Here is a 23,075-nt window from a genome sequence, read left to right on the forward strand (position 1 = left end):
ATTTGATTCTTGATCAGAGGGCGCTAGTAGTTTTGGCCTACTGTCGTATAGATGGCGTTGACGGTTTCCTTTGTTATTTAACAATTTTAACGCATATCAGTGAAAGAACATGGGTCAAAATCATAAAAATAATTAATGCAAATAAAAAAAATCATTTAAAAATTTACTATGACAGTACCGCTCTAGTATATGTTACTCTATGCCCGTAATAAAGAAACGGAAGAGATACAAAGAGCAACATTCAAATAAAAACAAAACTTGAAAAATAAACCGTAGGATTGCTGTGTGGGTTGTAGTAGGCGATATCATAAAAATAATTGATCAATCAATAACCTATTCATTACTTTCTCGAGGAAAGATAAAAGATAATGTGCGATTAGTTCGGTGGGCGGTAAATGTGAAAGGCTTGTACACAAACACACTTATGTTATAGTTCTAGATTACAAAAGAGATTAATGAACTAGCTAGTGTCACTAAAAATACCAATATGGATATATTTTTTTAAATAGGCTATTCTAGAGGTATTTTTAAAGTATATTTATAAATGTTCATATAGCTTCGATAGGCAATTAGAATTTTTATTTCCTCAAAACAATATCAATATATATAGCGTTTTTTTTATTATTTAAACAATAAATATTTGCGCCAAAAAGGCAGCCGCCGTTCTTGTGACGTCATAATAGCAGTGCAGTAACAAATAAATGTCAAATGTGTAGTGCAAACTTTCCGCCGTTGTTAAAATGGTGGTTGGCGTGTTTGGTCACGTGACATACAGATAATAAAACTACGATTTAATTTTTAAATTAAATATAAATCCTGTTATTTTATTTCTTATTTCTTACAGTAAAAACTATGTATATGAATAACATACTTTCATATTTTTATTTTAATAGATGAGTTTCACCCATAGAAATATTATTCCATAGACAGACAAGGTTGGAGTAAGTATTTAAGTAGTATAAGCCACCTACATTTAACCCTTTCACAAAACATTACCTTCTACCTGAAGACTAGTTCACAATGAGGGGTGAACTACGACCAAGGGGTGCCAGCAGGAGGGGGGGGGGGTGAGTCCGGGGGTTAAGTAAGTGAATCGAACGGTAATCCGATATTTTTCTAAGCCTAATGGATTCTTCCTGCCTGCTGCTACTTATTTTCCCAGGCGTTTAGGTTTCTTTTGTTGAGAACGGAACTGTAGAAAAAGTTTTTGCAGGTAGTTTTCTTTTGTTTCACATAAATATAGGATCAGTGATATTTTTCTTACAATTAAGTATCTGTTTCTTATTGTATCTCATAACTTTAGTTAAAAATAACAACATTTTTAATATTAAGTTGGGTACTTATTGGTTAAATTACGTTAAGTATATTGTTCATTTCTTTCTACAAATTTTTTTTGGCAATTTCATTTAATTTGTACTTAACAGTACCGTAAACTCAGGTAACTTTAGTCCTGAACTTACAACTATGTAATTCAAGTTCATGTAAAATTATATTTACATATTTTTGATAAAGAAAAATCATCACGCTCGTAAACAAATTTATAATGTGTTATTCATATGGGCTCGTCAATAATCAACGTCAAAAATTGGACCATACTCGTACAGCTACCTGAGTAGGTACTATACGGCATTGACATAAAGTCAGTAGGTTCAATATAGGTATGTATTTTACGTCTGTCAACAGTCACAAACGTTCAATTTTTGGGAAAAAACGGAACCCTTATAGGATCACTCGTGCGTCTGTCTGTCCGTCCGTCTGTCACAGCCCATTTTCTCCAAAACTACTGGACCAATTAAGTTGAAATTTTGTACACATATGTAAATTGTGTAATGGACATTTTAAACATGGGGGCCACTTTTGTAAATGGGGGGTAAATGAGAAAATTAAAAAATAAACTTTTTCAAACTATCGTGTTACATATCAAATAAAAGACCTTATTTTAAGAATCTCAAATATACTTTTTTGTAATTTTAAAATAAACAGTTTAAAAGTTATTCAATTCAATTCAATTTTATTCAATAAAGATAACATGATCTTAATTTTTGTTAGTATATTCTTAAAAATAATGTTAGTACTTAAAAATTAAATTTGATTTTACATTTAAAATTTTTTCATTAAAGAAAACTATACAAAAAATTACCCCCCCCCCCCTTTATCTCCGAAACCACTGGGTCTAAAATTTTGAAAAAAATACACAAAATAGTTCTATACCTATAGATGACAGAAAAACCTGTTAGAAATGTGCAGTCAAGCGTGAGTCGGACTTAATTACCTACTTAGTTTTTGCCCCGACCCCTACGGGTTTTTATAGACATTTCACTCACGTTTCACATAAAAAAATACATTGTTAAAAATTGTGTAATGTACGTAACCCTTGGAACGCGAGTCCGACTCACACTTGGCCGGTTTTCTATTTTGGTTTGTCACGAGCGAGAGCGGTGCTCTATTTCCTCGACCGGCACCATCATTTCCTGTCTTCGCGTACCTATAGCGTGCCCGTATAATATAATACTCGTATACGGCGTACCTATAAGTTCACATAAGTATCTGTGTATGGAATACCTACTTAACCACTTTTTTTTATTTGGTGTTTTTTAAGGCTCAACATAAAACCTGCAATATGACCTACGGCTTGTATGTGAACTTTCCGTTTAACTAACCCTTTTATACCGGGGTTCATTCAAGACAATTTTGAATTTTGATTAGAATAAGTGTGGAATGTTCTTAAATCAAAGAAAAATATCTACTCTTCTTTGTAGGGCGGTAAGGACTTCTTACTGTACTGTATATTTTTACTTTACTCAAGAGAATAAGTAATAAACTTCTTTTAGACTTCCGTTCCAGGCGTCTAGCACTTCAGCGCTTATAGCCTCAATAAAACATTCCTTTTGTTTTGTTCCCTGTGTGCGAAAAAAGGTCTTAGAGATTTACGCGCAAGTGCCTGATGGTCTGGAAGGCTTATAAATCGAAGCTGATGAAATTTATTAGAGTACAATAAAGAAAAGTACGCGATAAATTGTAACTCCAACGTATTCTGCAATTATACTTAAATCCCAAAGGTCTACTAGCGCTTAGAAAATAGGCATCTAGGCGTATTGTACCTATACGTGATGATAGATTCATTAAAATGAGCCACTAAATAAAATTATCTGCCACGAATAGCTTCACCCATTCAATGTTTAATATGTAGGCACTTACCTATATATCTTTGACAAGATCTAACCAAAAATATTTAGGAACCTGACATAGGTAGGTAGGTGTATATCCTTTCATCTGTGGGAGACCCGAATCGGGCATCAGTGTTTGCGGCAATTTTAAATTCAAAATTTGAACTTCAAGGTTACTATTTCAATAGCAGATCTTTGCCAAGCCACAGATGAAAGGATATATTGTTAGTAATCCTTAAGGGGCCCACTGATTACTAGTCCGCCGGACGATATTGGCCAGGCAGTTGTTCGGAACTGTCATATTTTTGTTCTAACTGACAGGCTGATCTCGTCCGTCGTACTGATAATCAGTGGGCCCCTTTATGTGTGAGATAAATATTGATAGGTAGATTAGGTAGCCAAGTGCAAAAATATTATATAAAATAACAATTTAAAAAGAGCACTTAGATATTCAAGAGCTTTGTAGCAAATCCTCGTTTCAGATGAGAGGTAACGACCGGGATTTTGCTGAAGAAACGAGCCGTGACGAGCCGACGGCTGGCCAAGTATTCTTATTTACGCGCGAGCGCGGGCTAGTGCTATTCTCGGGTTAGCCAGTGTATCGTGAGCTTCAAGATCCGTAACAGCATGCGTAATCGGATAACGTTTTTAAACTAGTTTTCATTAGCGATCAAGTCACCGATGCTTCTCTTAGCATTTTAACGAGACCGCTGTATAATATCCTTACAAGCCGAGACAATGTTTATACAGAGTGGGAGCGGTTAATACCTTGATTTCTTTCGACTAAGTTTTTGACCCATGATTCAATTAATGTATTCTTGTAGGTAAGCTGAGATATTTCGTAGCTTTAATTGTATCTGAATATTTTATAAGGCAGTATATACCTACCTAAGGGTGTTATTAATTATTTTTTCGTCAACGGTTTCGCCTCGGCTCGAAGAAAATATAGTTTTGTTTGTCCATAACATAAACGACAAATATCATAGGTATGTGCCACAATCTTTATATCAAGGTTAACTTTTGTCACCGTTGAGTGAATTCATATATTATATTCATTCTGTTTTGTTGGCTGACATTGCAATACGCGGCTGATGGGATTGGATTGGATTTAAATGCTTCAATAGGCAGTAAAGGTTCTGTTTTTATCAAAGTGTCTAGTTTAATACAGGATTCCATTTGTGCCCAATAAGGGATCTGACACATCGATGCGTCGTTTAAGTAAAGAAATATAAAGACTAAAACTAAACGCATTTTGACAAAGATGACGCGCCGCGTCAAGTCTTGGAGGCCAATTCGTATTACGAAAAAAAATGTAGATATAGTTATTTGTTAAAGTATAATGATAAAGTTGTATTTTACCCGCGAGTGTTTTAACACACGAGAAGTAAAATACATTTGCACCCGTGTGTAACACAAAACTTTTCCCCTCACTATAGCGAGGAAAGTGCAACATCCACAGGCGTTAGATCATCTTCATCAACTGGAATCACTCATTTTTTTACGATATTATAACAAAAAACTCGGAAATTCTGTACTTTTACGTGAGAAGTTTTTAAGTAAAATTTTTGTTGACAATGTTGACATTTCTGACGTATGAAATGTCAATGATGCGTTTTGAAATTGCATCGACTTAACTTGTGCGTTCAGAATTATATTTAACATAATTATTAAAAAACAAACGTTTATTATGGAATTTTCAGGTTTATGACTTAAAATCATTAAATAAGGCTAAATCAGGTATTTTTTATTAAATTCTCAAACCATTTATTTAATGATAATTAATATCGAACGAACCATTATTATGAGCGTTTTACGTTTTGTTATCTGTCAAGCTACTTAAACACGTTCCATACAAGGTCAAATTACTTTCCCCACTAGTGGATAAAATGCGTTTTTCCCCGCTTGTTTTAAAGGATAAAAGACGGCTTTCCGAGCTAGTGAGGGGAAAAAGATATTGAAATGGTTAAGATATTTTACATAGCTATTCACAATTACAGATTACGATGAGATTTTAAGTCCAAAGTTGAAATAACCTACCTACTTAATTTTCTACAGATTTTTACGCTTACATTAAACTTGTGTCTATAATATCCACTAAATGTAAGTATGCAATTTAGCATGTTAGGCTCATACCGGTCTGCCATAAATAGTCTAAACCGTGTAGGCTAAAGTAGTCCAAACCTAAGTAGACATTATAGCACAGAATAAGTAATAGTATTTCATTATAACGCAAATAATAAACATTGTGGGCGTTAATGGCGTGATATTTACGAAAAACGATTAGTTTTGGCCTGTAAGAAAACAGCATGTTCGGTCTGGTGGTCCGGGCAAAATTAGGTATACTTACTAATTAAGATTGATTAATGAAGACACATTTCATGGGTCACTAATGAACGCACATTATTTTATCCTGTCCCGAAATAATCCAATTTCTCTCAAATTCCGATTTGCGTGGGCTTCAGCTAATTTGATACATATGCGTTGACATTTTGAACATCGCCCAAAATTAGACAAACGGGCTAAAATAAAAAAGCTATTTTATTAAAAAAAAACTAATCTAAAGAGTACCTAGCTGTTTTTATAAAACGGTTTTATTATACCTACGGACTCCTCTGTACCTTACGGAGTCAGTATTACCTACAGTTATCGAGTGACGTCACAATGTATATATTGACTTAATAAACACAATGTTTTTATAAGTGTCTGCCACTGCTAACTGACCGTCCGATCCAGAGCCTCCAGAGGGGAACTGCCCTGTGGGGAAGCTAAGTCTGGTGAGGAGTTCAGTTTCTGCATGATGTTTTTTTATTCACATCATCATCATGTCAACCCTTTTTCGCCCACTGCTGAGCATAGGCCTCTCTTCTGGTATTTACATCACTTGTCCCGGTCCTGAGCTAATTTCATCCAGAAGTGACCCGCACTTTTCCGATCACTATTTATTAGCGTGAATATAGAATGAAAAGATTCAACTTTAAGTTCAAAGAAAACATTGATACCAACCGCAAGACTTTAAGTCACATGAATGTACCATTTGGCATTTCTCTCATTCATCGTCTTCCTATCAAAGTACTGTCTTTTGATCGCGTTTTGCTATACCAGCCTAAGATCCGCTCGTTAAGTATGTCACTTTAAATGTTCTGTATATTGTAAACAGGGTCGTAATGGTTTGGGCAACATCTACGTGTGGGCGAGCGGCGACGGGGGTGAGGACGACGATTGCAACTGCGACGGCTATGCTGCCTCCATGTGGACCGTCTCTATTAACAGGTAAATAGTACATTGTGCAGCATGGGGCGTAAGTTAAATATTTCAAACGAGTGTAGTTAAATCGCGACGGCTTCCCGAAGCAGCGCTGGAAGTCGCCAGCAGCATGCTGAGATGGGGCCATTTCGTGACACTTTATTTTCACTATATTCTTTTAATGTATGTCTATTGTCTGTGTGTTTACGAATAAAAACTATTCTATTCTTTTCTATTTATAGACTCGAGTTTGCAATATTATTACGCCCCGAGTAACACACAATGTTTTTCATTACACTTGCGATACAAAAATGAAGTATAAAGACAAAAAACTGTTAATTATAATACTAGAAACTTCATAACTTCCTAGGGAAAACGCTTTTTCTATAGTTCCCGCTAAGCCTGCGTGCAATTCCACATTTACTGAGCGAGTGTGATGAAAACAGATATAATTATGTATGTGCTGTTTACTACGCACAGGTTTTTTTTCTGGTTAACCTTATCTTGTAGTTTAGCGATCTCACAAATGACCTGTGTTAACGAACGAAGGTATTTTGTGTATATGCAAAATAAAAAAAATCTCTTACTTGTCAATTTCCCGCAATGATGCTCAAACGAGCGATTAGCGGGGGTTTATCAACTCCGCGAATTTGCTCCCTGCTTAATTACTTACTTAACACAAAGTGGGAAGAAGCCAATGTCGCTGCCGACCGGCGGATCAGATAGATTCTGCAACTAGTTTATGATGCTCGATCAATATTAATTGACAGGATAATGAAGAACGGTTTTATTTACAATTAAATATAGACTCACGTATTGGATGACGTGCCATGAGTGACGGCCAAAGTGGCCAAATACAGTTATCCGCATCCTTATTTATGTGGTAACAAAGGTGTGCTACAATATATTGGCCACTTTAGCCATCACTATCTCTATGCAATAGATTTTTGATTCTGACTGTAAGAAGACGTATTTTTGGCATCAACAAGATCTATTACCTATTTATACAATATACTTACTTGGAAGTCATTATCGACGTGAATACCTACCAATATAGAGCAAAAGTTAAGTTTCTAAGCGGATCCAATTATTTATAATCAAGGATATCCGTTTAAACCAAAGAGGATATAATAGGATAGAGCGGTACTGTCATAGTAAATTTTGTAACCACAGTAAATTCACTTCCATCTATCTACACACGAGTATAACTAAAAACGAAGATGTATAAAATACGATAAAATGTATTTATATATGGATAAATGATTTGTTTATTTGCATTAATTAGTTTTATATGATTTTGACCCATGTTCTTTCACTGATACGCGTGAAAATTGTTAATAAAAAACGAAACCGTCAACGCCATCTATCCGAGAGTAGGCCAAAGGTAGTGGCGCCATCTGATCGAGAATCAAATTTTCTTGATTTTCGAGGCACGTTTTTCCTTTAGAATGTATCCATCTATTACGGATTTACCTATTTTGATACAGACTAGATAAGTAGTCAGACTCATTATACTCGTACAATAGATAAATTTGTTATTAGATTGGCCCATTTAGCAGTTCGTTGTATTTTGCTGGCGTAATTTTCCACCAATAAAATGTATAGTAATAAAAAATGTGTTAATTCTGACTTCGTCTATTTCAGCGCCATCAACGACGGCCAAAACGCACACTATGACGAGTCCTGCTCGTCAACTCTGGCTAGCACGTTCAGTAATGGTGCAAGGGACCCAAGCACCGGTGTTGCCACCACTGACTTGTATGGCAAGTGCACGGCGACACACTCCGGGACGTCCGCGGCGGCGCCTGAGGCCGCTGGGGTCTTTGCTCTAGCGCTTCATGCCAAGTGAGTCGCTGTCATTAAATAAATAAATAAATAAATTAGTAAGAGGTGGTGTTTAGACAGCTTAATCTCGAAAATACAATTCAAGAACAGCTGAAATTTAAAGCTAAGTAATTAAAATTTGACTACCTTTTGGCTTCTGTAAAAAGCGTTCAACATAAAACCGTTTCTTTTTTATTCCAGCCCGAGCTTAACTTGGCGGGACATTCAGCATCTGACCGTGTTGACTTCAAAGAGGAATTCGCTTTACGATGCAAAGGTTTGACCCTTTTTTAACTTATTAGGTACAACGTTTACTTTGATAGTATGGTACGTTCGTGAAACTCATTTCTTTGCAAAAAGGTCAACAAAACGTTAACAGGGTGGACGATATTACAGGGTAGGTCTCGAGGTGCTTAGTGTTAATGTTTGGAACTTCGGGGAAAGTGTAATAAACTTTATCTTATTTGAGGTGCTAAATTAGGTCTATTTAATTTTTTATGGTCTTATATATGAGGTGTAGGCGCCGCGTTGTGTGTAATTTGACTTTTTATGAAGATTGGTACATTTTACGATCGCTTTCCACTCACATCGAAGGCTGACTAGGCACTGTAGCGTGAATTTCCACTAGATATACTTAGTAGGTGTTCATCCCAATACGGAAGTTTATTATTCTGTTTACAATATTGGGTATATGAAGTAAACTAAGTTAATAACAGCGTGGAGCCCTTCTCGGTAACTGTAACTAATGATCTCTGGGATAGTTAATTATGTTTCGGCTATACTGGCAGTATATTAGGCAAAAAGTAATTGAATTACTAATTAACAAATTGCAATTACAATTAGTAACTGAAATTAATAATTTAAAATACATGTTAAAAGTAATTGCGCCCTTAATTTACAATTGCAATTGCAAAATGTAATTGTGAACTATTTTTTTGTAATGTAATTGAATTTTCATGTAATTCAATTACAAACAATTTAATTACATGCAATTCAATTAGTAATTAAATTACACAAGTAATTAATTGCGCCCAACACTGATACTTAAAGTAATTTAATTTAATTAGTTAATTACTCTAATAACGCTGTAACCCCATTTAAGTTAGTTTATCAACATAGTTTGTGATTTGTAGGTATACAAAATTATTTACGCTATTTAACCTTTTAAATCCCTCTGCAGCTCTGTTTCCTTATCTTACACTAGTTAGTATTTGGTTGTAGCCTAGTTTAACTTATCCATAGATATGTAGAATACGTTCATATTACGCTCTTTGTATCAACTTGCGCCAAATTGTGAAACTCGGATGTAAGCTGGTTTCCTACGGGACGGGCCCCGCCTAGTGTAGGAACCAGGTCAACTGGAAGGCACAAACCCTGTTCTTTCGAATTCTGTACCGTACTTATAGTTCTTTATTATGTGTAAGCATCAACTTGAATTTGTAAAGAGGAATAAATATGTTTAATGTTATGATTATGTTATGTTTAAATAAGTAAGTAATAATAATAATCAGTATACGAGAATAAAAAACATATTTGTCTTTTTCTTAGTAATCGGAACGTATTTTCTCCGTCTCCGCTTTATGAAAAAATATTTTAATAAAATAAACTCTGTTTAACTTAAAACTCGCGTTTTGAAAACATAATTATCAGTTTGCCGTGACTACGACCAGTGAAACCTGTGTCAAAACGTCGGAAATAAAGGTAATGAAATAAATTCATTGTTTAATTTCAGGGCCGCTTCCACTGGACGATGAATGGGGTCGGGCTGGAGTTCAACCATCTCTTCGGGTTCGGCGTTTTAGACGCCGGGGCTATGACGGCGTTGGCTGCCAACTGGCGCTCTGTGCCGCCACGGTACCACTGTGAGGCAGGCTCCGTCAACACCCACACGTGAGGCTACACCTATACCACCATCTCTAGGCGCTCGGCGTGCTGACACCGGTATCATGGCGCTGGTGTCGAAAATAAAATCTCTTAACTCCTTGTAATTTTTGCGCAAATAATCCTCATCTTCTATGTTGAGACCAAGGGTCGTGACCGTCGTATGTAAGGGGCAAAGCACGAAATCGCGAAAAAAATACTTACTATCGAATAGAAAATGGACCACCCAAAATGTATGAAACAGTCAAATTTTTTTTTCGCGATTTCGGGGTTGGTCCCATAGTAAATAAAAGATACACAGTATAATCCCAAAACCTCCCTGGCAACGGGAATGCACTTATTTTTTAGCCACCGTGTATGTGCTTGCTTTCCACGCTAGCCAAATTTCTGCCTTCCAATGGCTTCTTTGAGCTCAAAGCCCATAAGCTCTATCAATACAATACAACATCACGTTGGTGGTATCTTGTGAATGCTTCGATGACTGAATAACAGCGCCTATTCAAGGTAAAACATCCTGCTAGCACAAAATGCATTTAATCAATTTACGACTTTACGTTTCAGTAAAATCCCGTCAGAGGGCAGCATCTTCCTCCGCATCGAGACTACGGCGTGCGGTGGCTCGCCCAGCGAAGTCCGCTATCTGGAGCACGTTCAGGCCGTGGTCAGCGCCAACTCCACGCGCCGCGGAGATCTAGAGCTGTTCCTCACCAGCCCCATGGGCACCAAGTAAGTTCCTGTCACGATCCCGTCAGAGGGCAACTTTCTCAGTGAGGTGCGCTGCCTGGAGCACGTGCAGGCCAAGGTCGCTGGTCAGCGCCAATGCCATGCCCCATGGGCACGAAGTACGTTCCTTTCTGCTACTTCTGCTGCTGGTATCTACAGTTTGCACATAAAGTTAAAGTGATCGTAGGGAATCCCCACTATCCCTACACGCAGGCATATCCTTCCGTATCTCTAGATTTTAAATATTTCATGAGCGAACTTATAGCATCTGAAATAGGGAGACTTAATCCATACTTCTAGTGGGAAAATACACTGCGTTGCGGGCATAAAACTTACCTGTAAAGAAAATTTATTTTCTTAACTTCTAAAAGCATACCCAGACGATGAGATGATTCACATCAAGGCCTCGAAGTTTTATATTCCGTGACCTATATACAACCCATGAAATATCAATGAGTGTTCTGTCTAATACTGCATGTTTCTTTCCAGGTCGATGATACTGAGTAGGCGAGCCAACGATGATGACAGCAGGGACGGCTTCGCCAAGTGGCCGTTCATGACCACGCACACCTGGGGCGAGTACCCGCAGGGCACGTGGACTTTAGAGGTACACAGTTATTGTCGAGACCCCTAGATACAAATTTACTAATCAGTTTTTACTCTTTAAGTAACATTTAAAATTTGTGTATCAGATTATTTCATCCTTTTATTCAATCATCCCTGGCGTTGTTCCGGTTCGATATGAATAAAAATACTCAATGGCATTTATAAGAAATCAGAGCTCACTTACAACTGATTTAATATTGTAAATTGTATATGTTACCTACTCGGTTTTATCCATTAGCCCAAGTCCTTAATATTTATTGATTACGCTAAGAATGAAGTAGGTAAAGAAGCACCATACTTGAAGAAGCACTTGATATGAAAACTTAGCATGGTCCGACTCTATGATAATATCAATCCACAAAGAGATGGACAATGTTTCTTGTTTAAGAGTCAAATTTAAAATATAATTGTTTCTCGCAGGCTCGCTTCAATGGCGGCTCAAGCCCGTCGCAAGCGTCCGGCTGGCTGCGCGGCTGGTCGCTGGTGCTGCACGGCACGCGCGCGCCGCCGTACGCGCAGCTGCAGCCGCAGGACCCGCACTCCAAGCTCGCCGTCGTCAAGAAGGCGCACGAGGACGCTCAGCATTAGACAGATCTAGACCGCCGTAGCCGAAGGGAAGATCACGCCTGGCCGAGTGACAATCGTTCGCAGGAAATGCCAAATTAAAACTTAAATACAATTAATTATTACCTCACTTTTCGTAGCTGTTAACTAGATACAGCTTTACTTTTAGATTGGCGTTATCTATATACGATTGTCTTCTTGGTTGTGGCTCCATTTATGCTCGGGTTTAACGTTATCAAAGGATTAGGATGTGTAAAGATGAAGAATATGAAGCTGTATTGTCAAACGTCTAGTTTTGGCAACTAAATTGACCGCACGAATGTACGAACACTGTCAATAAGAATCGAATGGATTTGTCGACTTTAAACATCTAATACAATGAGTACTAACCGTCCGCACCGTACAATTGACAGATTTTGACATGCCAAAATGTAAACCCAGCGACGAGGTATGCCCACAGTGGCATACCTCGTCGCTGGCCAGTTGCGGACCTTTTCAGATTCCTGGTAGGTACAGTATAAGTTTCGATTGATACGTGAAATTTACCAGGTGATTCAATTATAACGGTAAACGCGATCATACTTTACGGCACACGTTTAACACGCACCAAAGAACAGCTTTTTAGTTAGCGATATTTAGAGAATGTTGAAGGGATTTCATCCACCGGCCAGTGAGGAAGGAAGATCAGGATTTATAGGTACTGTACCTATACAGTAGGGAAGCGGCAAAAACCATGACGATTAAGACAAGCGTAAACAACAAGATTTATTATTATGTCGTTACGTCGATATTTGCTGCTGAGTGTTTTTTAAGTGAACGTTGAATAAGTATTATGGAAGAATGATTTGTGCAGAACATTGAATAAAGATATTGTTTAACAGCAAAAATAATACAGTCGTCATTCACTTAGAAAATGTAAAAAAACCAGTAATATTAAAGTAGCGCCTTAATTTGTGGGGTTAGGTTAAAGGATGCTAGACTAATGCGTGTAAAGTGTTAAGGCGTGCTGCTACTACGTGCGTGCTTGCTACGGCGGAAAAGGACTTTATTTTGTGTACTAAAAGTAAAGGTTGAAAAATAATAGGCGTAACGAAATTACATCTTATTGTAAACTTGTGACGCGATTTGATCTCAGGCTATGTTGATTGGTTTATGAAAAAGTTTAAAAGTATAACTTGGGAATGTGTTAGCCATTAACTACTACTAAATCAGTCCTCAGTTTTGGAGAAACATTAAGGTCGGGTTGCACCAAACCGTCTGTCACCGTTTTAGCGTTCGCTAAATTTGATTGTATGGGAAGTTTCATAGTTCTCTGCTGCTTGACGTTGATCAGTCTGTTAATTGTGATTGGTGCAACTGTCCCTAATATTGGTAAAGTCGAGAGAGGTATTGTTGCGAAATGTGCAGACCAAGTGGTGATGGGCTAGCAAACGAGTTTATCATCAGAATTTACTGCTTCTGCTAGTGAAAATTTGTGGATCTGGAAGTTATTGTGTTTATAATGAGGACCTTTATTTTTTGAATGAAAAATTAAATTTCATATCTGAATGTAATGCTCTAAGTAACGTAAAACATATTTGACAACAGATTAGTATACGACCATTGAATTGATAACTTCTTTTAATTTTTCGTTGTTCCTTGTGTACCATTATATTATTTGTCATATAATTATATTATTTTGTGTATGTAATTTATCTAGTATATGTATGTGTATGTAAGTATATCGTCGCCTAGCACCCACAGTACAAGCTTTGCTTAGTTTTGGGCTAGGTTGATCTGTAAGATGTCCCCTAATATTTATTTATTTTATATTATAAATGCTTAATATGACTGTTGATAACGTGAAACAGTGTTTTTCAATACTTCTTTAACCCGTAAATTGGTACAAAACAGGGAAAGTCGTGAGTTCAAGCCACAGAGAGAGGGGAGATTCTGTTTCGAAAATATTGCAAAAAGACGGTCAAAGACTGTGCTCTTCTGTGTCCCGTTGCCATTTTAAGGGTTAAGAATATCTATGCGTTAGGGACAATGAATTCAACTTTCCAGTTTTGAGTAACCGGTACATTCAAGCTAAGATTCAAATAAATAATTAAAGCAGTGCTATGAAATGTTGCGAACGTATAGCGCAAAAAAGGAACCTGACCATATCCAAAGTTTAAATACTCCATGCGATTAATGTATACCTATTTCACATTTGAATATAATGGTAAATCTGTTGATTAAGGAACCAATTACCTTTTTTCTGAAAAAATGAACCTGCTTTTACTAAGCGTATTTTGCAATGTTTCACATTTTTTCCTAAAATTATATTTTATAATTTCCTAAAATTATAATTTATAATTTCCTGAAGGGCTGGTGACCTAGCGGTAAGAGCGTGCGACTTTCAATCCGGAGGTCGCGGGTTTAAACCCCGGCTCGTACCAATGAGTTTTTCGGAACTTATGCACGAAATATCATTTGATATTTACCAGTCGCTTTTCGAAGAAGGAAAACATCGTGAGGCAACAGCTGAATCCCAACAAGACCTAATTTCCCCTCTGGGTTAGAAGGTCAGATGGCAGTCGCTTTCGTAAAAACTTGTGCCTACGCCATTCTCGATATTAGTTGCCAAGCGGACCCCAGGCTCCTATGAGCCGTGGCAAAAAGCCGGGATAACGCGTGGCAGATGATGATAATTTATAATTTCCTAAAATTATGAAATATCATCATCATCATCATCATCATGTCAGCCGATAGACGTCCACTGCTGGACATAGGCCTCAATATAATTTACACGAATTTATTAAATACTTCATCGCATGGAGTATGTCGGCCACAATTTAAAACATTTTTTATAAAAAACCTATTGTTAAAGGTTTTGTATCCATTTATAAAAAATACAGAAAAAAAAATTGAAAGTTGCGGCCTTTATTTTGAAGCTGGAGGAGAATTATTGTTGGTTGGAATAATTCTTACTCATGTTAATTTATGTACTTATTTTATATTTTAATTGTCGTAAAAAGTATTAAATACCTACATGGTGTGAGTTTCTCACTTTAATGGCTATTATAGCATTTTTAGTATTTTTTATTATATTTGATTATGTATATTCAATAAATACAATATTTTATTTTCAATTTAGTTGTCATTATTACTTCTTTTTAAACAGATATCTACCTTATTTTGGTGATGTAAGGTGTGAGAAGTTTACTTATTATCAATTCATTATTTGGCTTTGGTTTGTGGATGATACGACATATCAAAATTCAGGTTCATAGTCGAGCAAAACAATAATTATATTTTTCGGTGAAGTATTTGACCATTAACATATTTTCTCAAATATCTGTAAAATTTCTTGATACTTCAGGTTCAATATTTCTTACAAGTCATTTGATTTTTAATACGCTTATAATTTTCAGATAATCGAGAAGAATGTAGAGACGTTTCTCTAAAACGTTTCCAACTTTTTTAACGTTTTTAAGTTTATAGAGTTTATTTTTGTTTGATTGTTTCGTTTAAATAATCAAATGGACAGCATTTGTCCCAGCCAAATGACGTCCATTTGACGGCATCCGATTTTCGTGGCGCATCCTCCCATGTCATCCAGCGTGCGCCAGGAAGATGAAGGATTAATAGCATAGACGTTATTGTTACTGACATAAGGTATTTATAATAAAGATAAACATAGAGGTAATTATGCGATCAGAGAACTTCCTTTCGGGCCCAGTGAACATGATTATTTACGATTACCTCTGGCTCCTTATATATTTTCTTAACATAATATTTTTATTATTAAATACAATAAATAAAAAAACAATTTAACGTGTTTTTCAATTCTTCTTACCAATTAACAATGGAACAGTGTAAGCTCCGGCGTTATAAACTTGCACAGTTTATTGCTGGTTAGGTAGTCGTTAGAACATAAAATTATATAAAGAAATCTATTATGTACCTACTAAGAAATATATAGAAAATATAATGTGATTTGGTGTTGTATATGAATTAAATGATGTTTTTATAATTGCTATTCCTTTCCCTTTCTTACTGTTCATGCAAGTATCCCGAGGTAGTAAAATCTCTAATAAAGATATATTTGAAAGTTTTCTTCAGTCGTTTAGTTTGATAAAGGAATATCTCCACGTGACCCACCAATTATTTGTCGGTATCAAATCACCTATGCAAAATGTGTTCAAATTAAACACTACTCTAGGTAAAGTCACTCGTAAATAGGGTATTTGACTGCTAGTCAAATCAGTTTCTTTTTTCGAACTGTCAAATAAACAGTCAAATACCCTCCCTATACGACGCGAGGAAAGCAAAGGAGTTTACGATATTATTTAATTATTCCGTGTACTTTAACTTAAATTAATAAGATTACGTTACTAACAATAGGTTCAAATAAAACAAGAAATAACCTGTAAAGCTATATTACAATAAGTTTAACGATTTGCGGCAGTATTTCATTATAACCTTCATTAGTTTAAACTATACAAACATATAATATCAGTACCACAACGTACGTTACACTTAATATTACTAAACTTATTAACACTATATACAAATTTCAATTTATCAAAAGGTTGGTCGATTCAAAGGCACTTGAGTAAACCATCAATTTTACTTAAAAAATTCGTTGTCCAAACTGATTACATTTTACAATTAATACACTAAGATAACATGGCAACATTATGTACATTTTTAATCTCAAAAAGTGGTGTTAATTTTTTTTGATAATTGTAAGAAAATTACCACGACTCTTTTAGCAAAGAAAGGTTGAATAAAGTAGTAAAAAAAAAATATTAACGGTTATCATAAAGAGGACTTCATAGCATAATATAGGTAGGTACTTAATATGTTACATTTCTTCGATGATATAATATTTACATGAGCTAAAAACATGTGTTAGACTCTAATTTTCATTAAAAAAATATATGCTTTATGCACATAGTCTTTAAAAATTTAATAATAAATATATACTTCAAGCGATTTTGTTAACTGGAATGATAACAAACAAACATTACAGTACAAAAGTATTCACTTGACTTATATTGTCCGGGATTTTAAGTATTCACTTATTACGCACGTTTTAAAATAATCTCTGTGAGGGTAGTTGGGTATAACTATAACAATACGGGTATATAATTTACAAAAACAAAGAGCCATGACACCCTGTTTTTTAACGATGATGACATGATTTAAATTTCCTACTTTCCCGGATACCTAATTATTTATGCTCTGCAGTGTTGTACCTCTCGATTTTTAGGATTGCCGTGTAGATAAAAATCTTAAGAATATTGCCGTCACAACAAAATCAAATAACTGCGGGAAAAATGTATGGGAGATACGGCAATGGAACTGCTGCCTACGGTGTCTTTGATCAGAATGCACGTGAATTGCGGTATTTTACGGCAATTACGCAAATTATAATTTATCAAAAAAAGGCTTAACGCTTTATAATTGAAACTGATTGAAATCTAATTTTTAAATACAAGAACTTCTTCTGCTAATATTGATAACATCCGTACCTACTTCAATACTTGACTATAACAAAATGTTTAACTTTAATTACTGTATTGGAACAGCCACCTCTGTAATTAGTATTGAATTTCCCGTCTTCAAACAAGTTTTTGAACAGTGATCATTTTTCCATTTCCTAAATTGACAGTAACCAATCTAACTCCGAAATATAATAATGAAGGTCACAAATGATTTACGTTTTTTTAACTGTATACATAGATTTGTTCATAGAATATGTCCAGTGTACAGAGTAAAATATTTCATTACAAATATGTAGGTACAATCCTGTTATTTTCACTCCTAATAAAGTAATAGTTACCTACACGTAAACAATATCGATCTTACACTATAACACTATAAGTTTTGGCTAACACTTTGCACTTGATCATTGTCACTTTCACTCACTGCTATAGAAGTAACTTTTAACAGTCCAATACTTCTTAGGATCTATTCTCGACTATCTCTTAAGGGCCCACTGATTACGTCCGCCAAACGATATCAGCCTGTCAGTTAGAACAAAAAGTTGACAGTTCCGAACAACTGACAGACCAGAGCCTGCAGGCGGACTGTGGGCCCCTTAGAATATAAATATCGCTCACGATATATTTCGGTCTTTCTTTTTATGCTTCACTTAACAAAATTCTTGACAAATATCTTACATCTCTTGTTTTTAAGTCAAACGAAAGAGATGCAGTGCCAATAGTTGTTAAATACAGCCACGCGAAGCAGCCTTGCGGCAAAATAATTGGTAATCAGTCCATCCATTGAGCAGGCTTGACGGCTTTTACGTCAACAAATAAGACATTGTACTAAAAAATCCAAAGAATAAAAGCTGAATGTTTGACAATCTTATGATCGCTCTTATTGGGCAATTATTTGAAGCAATAACAAAAGTTACTTTCAGAGTAGACAGTAAGACGCCCGTTTTATATTGTCACAATCACGCGATAAGGGCAATCCAGTTATAATCGGATCACAAACTACTGGCCAACTTTCTGACAGCCAATTGATTTTCACTTCTAGGTACAGTCAGCTGCAGTCTTCTGTGGAAAATTTATTTGCAGTGTACCACCGTTTCCGTTTACTAGCGTTAAATTTCTTCCTACAATGTCTTGATACTTTGTTTCGTATCTGGCCCTCTAAACGCCCATTTCGTTATAATGCCGGCCGTTCGGCACGTCCACGCCGCGCTCTGAGATCCCGTTCAGGCCGTTTGTGTGCCCACGGGAGCTTAACTGTCAGAGATCTGGAAAATACAACATTAGTACATGGAGAATAAGGTTCTATTTTCTTTAAATGGTTGTCAAGCTTTCGGATATCGGACTAGGACAGAGTACTGAGGTAAGGCAACTAAATATAAACTTTAAAGCTTGGAAGGTAAGGTTCAATTTCCAATAGTTTAGATGTGGTTACTTACCCATAGTTTCTTGCTGTAACTCTAGTTTGTACGCAGGGTTATCGTACGGTGGCAGCGACGACTCCCTTGGAGCGGTAGGTACAGCTGTTAACCAATAAGACTTGATTAATTTTAATTTTAGTTTTTTTATCTTAAAGAGTAGAGAATCTGGGAAGTAAGAGGGAACTAGTTAGCTATATTTCTATGACATTGAACAAATATTAGTGTGATATGGTATGGAATGGTATGTATGATACTCATTTTGGAATTGCTTTAGGTGCTGTAATCCAGTAATTAAACCTTCTTTTTGCGTTCCATAAATTTGTCCATATGTATAAATTCATAAAACTAGCCCCTGCATGCAGCTATTAGGGTTCCGTACCCAAAGGGTAAAAACGGGACCCTATTACTAAGACTTCGCTGTCCGTCTGCCTGTCACCTGGCTGTATGTCATGAACCGTGACAGCTAGACAGTGGAAATTTTCACAGATGATGTATTTCTGTTGCCGCTATGACAACAAATACTGAAAAGTCGATGGGCGAGTCCGACTCGCACTTGTCGCAGTTTTTAATTGACAGACAGTAGTACATCACCATTTGAATGGGGCTGAGTACCATAGATAACGGTACATACATATAAAAAGTGGTAACTCCTTCGTTTACTTACGAGTAATAGGTACTGAGCGCGGGCGATGTCGACGGACAACCACCAGCAGGAGCAACAGTGACGTTAGCGCGCCCAGGGCGGCCACCACGCCCACTACCACTAGCGCTCCGTAGTAATCTCCCCGCGGCGCCATGGCGCCACCCACTGATGAGGCTTCGATGGCATCTAGAAAGGATGAAAAGTCAGACTCAGCAAACCAGTATTTTATGTTTCTCGTTGCACAACAAAGTCGTTAATGCGGTTAAAGAGATAAAGCAAAAAAAAGTTTTGTTAATGATGTACCGTTCTTATACAATAACGAATTTATATGTTTTAATGCCAAGAAGTATTGTTGTATCAGGTCATTTTATAGGTACTCACTGTCGATTGGCTCCGGAGAGTCTAGCGATTTTGTGTTAATTTCTAGCACGTTACTGGTTTTCACTTTTCCATTTGTAAGGAACAGCTCAAGCCACACACGACACCTGAAAATAAAAATAATTTACATTAAGAACATAACATAATTTTATAACATAGTTTATTACAGTGGTGGTTACGAGTTTTGTGTGCCTTTGTAGTCTACGCAGGGGTCGGCAAACTTTTGAAGAAAAGAACCAACCACAGTAGAAATCATCAGTTTTACTCGTAGGAATGTCAACGAGCCACAAAAGTTGATTTGACTGGTCTAATATACTTGTTAATTGTTTGGGTTCCATGAAGAGCCGCAACTGCAGGTCCACAATGCGGCTCGCGAGCCGCGATTTGCTGACCCCTCTAGCGGATAAGCTTGGTTGAAATAATAAAAACTGGCCAAGTGCGAGTCGGACTCGCGCACGAAGGGTTCCGTACCATTACGGAAAAAACAGCAAAAAAATCACGTTTGTTGTATGGGAGCCCCATTTAAATATTTATATTATTCTGTTTTTAGTATTTGTTGTTATAGCGACAACAGAAATACATCATCTGTAAAAATTTCAACTGTCTAGCTATCACGGTTCATGAGATACAGCCTGGTGACAGACAGACAGACAGACGGACAGACGGACAGCGGAGTCTTAGTAAGGGTCCCGTTTTTACTCTTTGGGTACGGAACCCTAAAAACTATATCTAGTTTCTGGTTCCGAACTCGAGGAGGAAATGTCGCAAAGTGGAATCTGAGTTCCGGATATAAAATATATATGCTAAACGCCACTTGCACCATTCCACTAACCCGGGGTTAACCGCTTAAATCTGGAGTTACCATGGTTACCAGTACAAATTGACACTGGGTTAACGGTTTAACCGCTTAACGGGTTAGTGGGATGGTGCTTGGGGCCCTAAAGAGTTTGAAAGAGACCTCGTGTCAGGCTGGAGGCCGGTGAGCGTGATGGCGGGCGCCTGGTCGCGCACGGCGAGCCGGAACGCGTCGTGCTCGCGCCGGCCGCCGCCGCACGCGTGCGCGGCGCGGTACACGCGCACCCAGCGCTCGGCCGGCGCGGGCACGCCGCGCCACGTCAGCTCCGCCGCCTCGGAGCCTACGGAGCGGGCTTCCAGCTGCACGGACCAGTTGTAGGGGTCTGAAATGGGAAGGTAAGGGTTTAGGTAACTAAATCAATTCTCACATTTTGTTTTAGCCTTTACGTAGTACTTAGACGTTAAAAATATGAACGACGTAAAATATACTCCATTGTAATAAGGCGAAATATGTTAATAGGAAGGAGGGAAGACCAAGGAGAGCGTACATGCATCAAATAAAGGAAAAACTCAACGTCGTGTCGTATCAGGCTGTCAAAGAGAAGGCAGAGGACCGCGAAACATGGAAATTGCTCCACCGACAAGAGACTTACTCTTAAGTATATGATGATGATGATGATCTTTGACGTCGACTATAGATCGATCGCATGTAGATCGATAAAACAGCAAAACCGTTGCCAAGTACTTCCCACGGGTATCTACTTCTGCTTTCACTTAGGTACCTACGCACAGGCATTTTTTACGGAGAATATTGTATCACATACCTAACCAGGTGTATCATCAAAATAAACAGACTATTAGGTAGTAAAAAAGCCTCGAGCTTCCAGGTCTCGCATAGAGTCCGTCTAAGCTAACTTTGCATCGATTGGAATAAAACATAATTGACATTATTTTCATAGAAATTTAACATTGCCACCCTTTGTCATTGCAAATGCCATGCAGACTTATCTTGGTCCGACTCTAGTAACACACTCACCGACGTAGGGCGCGGTAGTGAACTCGAGCACAGCGGGGTCGTGCAGCTCAGTAGTGGCTCCAGGTGGCGGCACTAGTACTAGAGAGGCCTCGTATCTGCTCCCAGGTCGTAGCTCCTGTAGGAACACGGAGTCTCGACTGTGGTGGAGCAGCTCCGTCATGCTGTAGATCGGGTTACCGACGGGACGGTAGCTGGAACAATACACATTAATAAAATTTAATACCGTAAAACCACCTAATTATATTCCAGGAAATATCAAAACCTTTTTTTTTGGGGTTGTCTGAGTTTTTCCTTCCTTTCATAAAAAAAAATCCCCAGAACAGCGACATTCAAATAAAAGCTTTTGGGTTATAGTTAGGTGGTTTAACGGTATTTAAATAAATATTTAGGATTGAGGTGGGGAACAATCTTAGACAGAACCTGGCGTAAACTATTTAAGTAAAGCTTGTACTTTGGTTATTAGTATCTCGTGTCATAGTTATAAAGGATACTTATTATATACTCTTTAGTAAATGGGTCCAAATATAGAAATAGAATAGAAATATTTATTTTTATTCATAAACACACAAACAAGACAATTAACATATACCTATAGGTAAGAAAAACGTAGAAAGATTAAGTGCCACGAAACGGCCTCATCTCAGCATCTTCTACCACTTGCAGACTTCCAGTGTTGATTTTCCGATGAGACCTTGATGGTCACCCTCATCAACACCATCAAGCGAGAAAAATATAGTAGTAGTAGTTGACACATTTTACAACATGACATAGGCATGTAATTACTGTACCTGTCACAAAAACACATTTTAAAACTCTTCAAACGTTTTTATTTTATTTTACACATTAGAATACAGCGCGGCATTGTGCAATTAATACTGTTATTAGACTTAGACTTACCGAACTTGTATGGCGTCAATAAACGGTAAATCTTCTTCGGAGAACCGTTTCCATGTGATGTGGGCCACGGAGTCATTGAGTTCCTGGACCGCCATTCTGCTGTCAATCACTCTCCTCTTGACTTCTACCGGTGCGACCTGTCCACAAAAAGTAAATTTCTCATAAAATGTTACCAGACAACTCAATTTTGTTGATATGTAAGTAAGTAGGTATTTGTACTTTGTACTTTACACAAAGTATAAGAGCACAAAGCGTTATTTCCAATCGTTATGTATAGCGTAGGTGAAGTAAATGAACTGTGGGTTGCTAAATATGACTATTATGGGTCTGCGTAAAGGACGACTCACGCTACAACGGCCCGGGCCCGGGCCCAACATAGCAAACGAAGCGTCCGGCTCGGACCCGGCCGGGTCTAACGCGAGA

At 37.2% G+C, this 23,075-nt stretch overlaps 2 protein-coding genes across 2 annotated transcripts in view; one reads left to right on the plus strand and one right to left on the minus strand.

Annotated features, from left to right (window-relative positions):
- Positions 1 to 12,447, plus strand: part of LOC134748245 (neuroendocrine convertase 2) — a 99,606-nt gene extending 87,159 nt beyond the window's left edge. The window contains exons 8-14 of the mRNA XM_063682975.1: positions 6,325 to 6,437; positions 8,055 to 8,255; positions 8,436 to 8,511; positions 9,967 to 10,124; positions 10,677 to 10,841; positions 11,328 to 11,445; positions 11,865 to 12,447. Of these exons, the coding sequence (XP_063539045.1) occupies positions 6,325 to 6,437; positions 8,055 to 8,255; positions 8,436 to 8,511; positions 9,967 to 10,124; positions 10,677 to 10,841; positions 11,328 to 11,445; positions 11,865 to 12,032 (999 nt within the window). The 3' untranslated portion in view covers positions 12,033 to 12,447. The remainder of the gene's footprint in view (positions 1 to 6,324; positions 6,438 to 8,054; positions 8,256 to 8,435; positions 8,512 to 9,966; positions 10,125 to 10,676; positions 10,842 to 11,327; positions 11,446 to 11,864) is intronic.
- A 3,951-nt stretch (positions 12,448 to 16,398) lies between these two features.
- Positions 16,399 to 23,075, minus strand: part of LOC134748236 (putative epidermal cell surface receptor) — an 88,229-nt gene continuing 81,552 nt past the window's right edge. Inside the window, exons 13-19 of the mRNA XM_063682956.1 lie at positions 22,653 to 22,789; positions 21,756 to 21,946; positions 20,883 to 21,102; positions 19,928 to 20,031; positions 19,568 to 19,732; positions 18,922 to 19,005; positions 16,399 to 18,750 (exon numbers count right to left, since the gene is read on the minus strand). Of these exons, the coding sequence (XP_063539026.1) occupies positions 18,743 to 18,750; positions 18,922 to 19,005; positions 19,568 to 19,732; positions 19,928 to 20,031; positions 20,883 to 21,102; positions 21,756 to 21,946; positions 22,653 to 22,789 (909 nt within the window). The 3' untranslated portion in view covers positions 16,399 to 18,742. The remainder of the gene's footprint in view (positions 18,751 to 18,921; positions 19,006 to 19,567; positions 19,733 to 19,927; positions 20,032 to 20,882; positions 21,103 to 21,755; positions 21,947 to 22,652; positions 22,790 to 23,075) is intronic.

The sequence above is a fragment of the Cydia strobilella genome, chromosome 16 (assembly GCF_947568885.1).
Source record: "Cydia strobilella chromosome 16, ilCydStro3.1, whole genome shotgun sequence".
Taxonomy (NCBI): domain Eukaryota; kingdom Metazoa; phylum Arthropoda; class Insecta; order Lepidoptera; family Tortricidae; genus Cydia; species Cydia strobilella.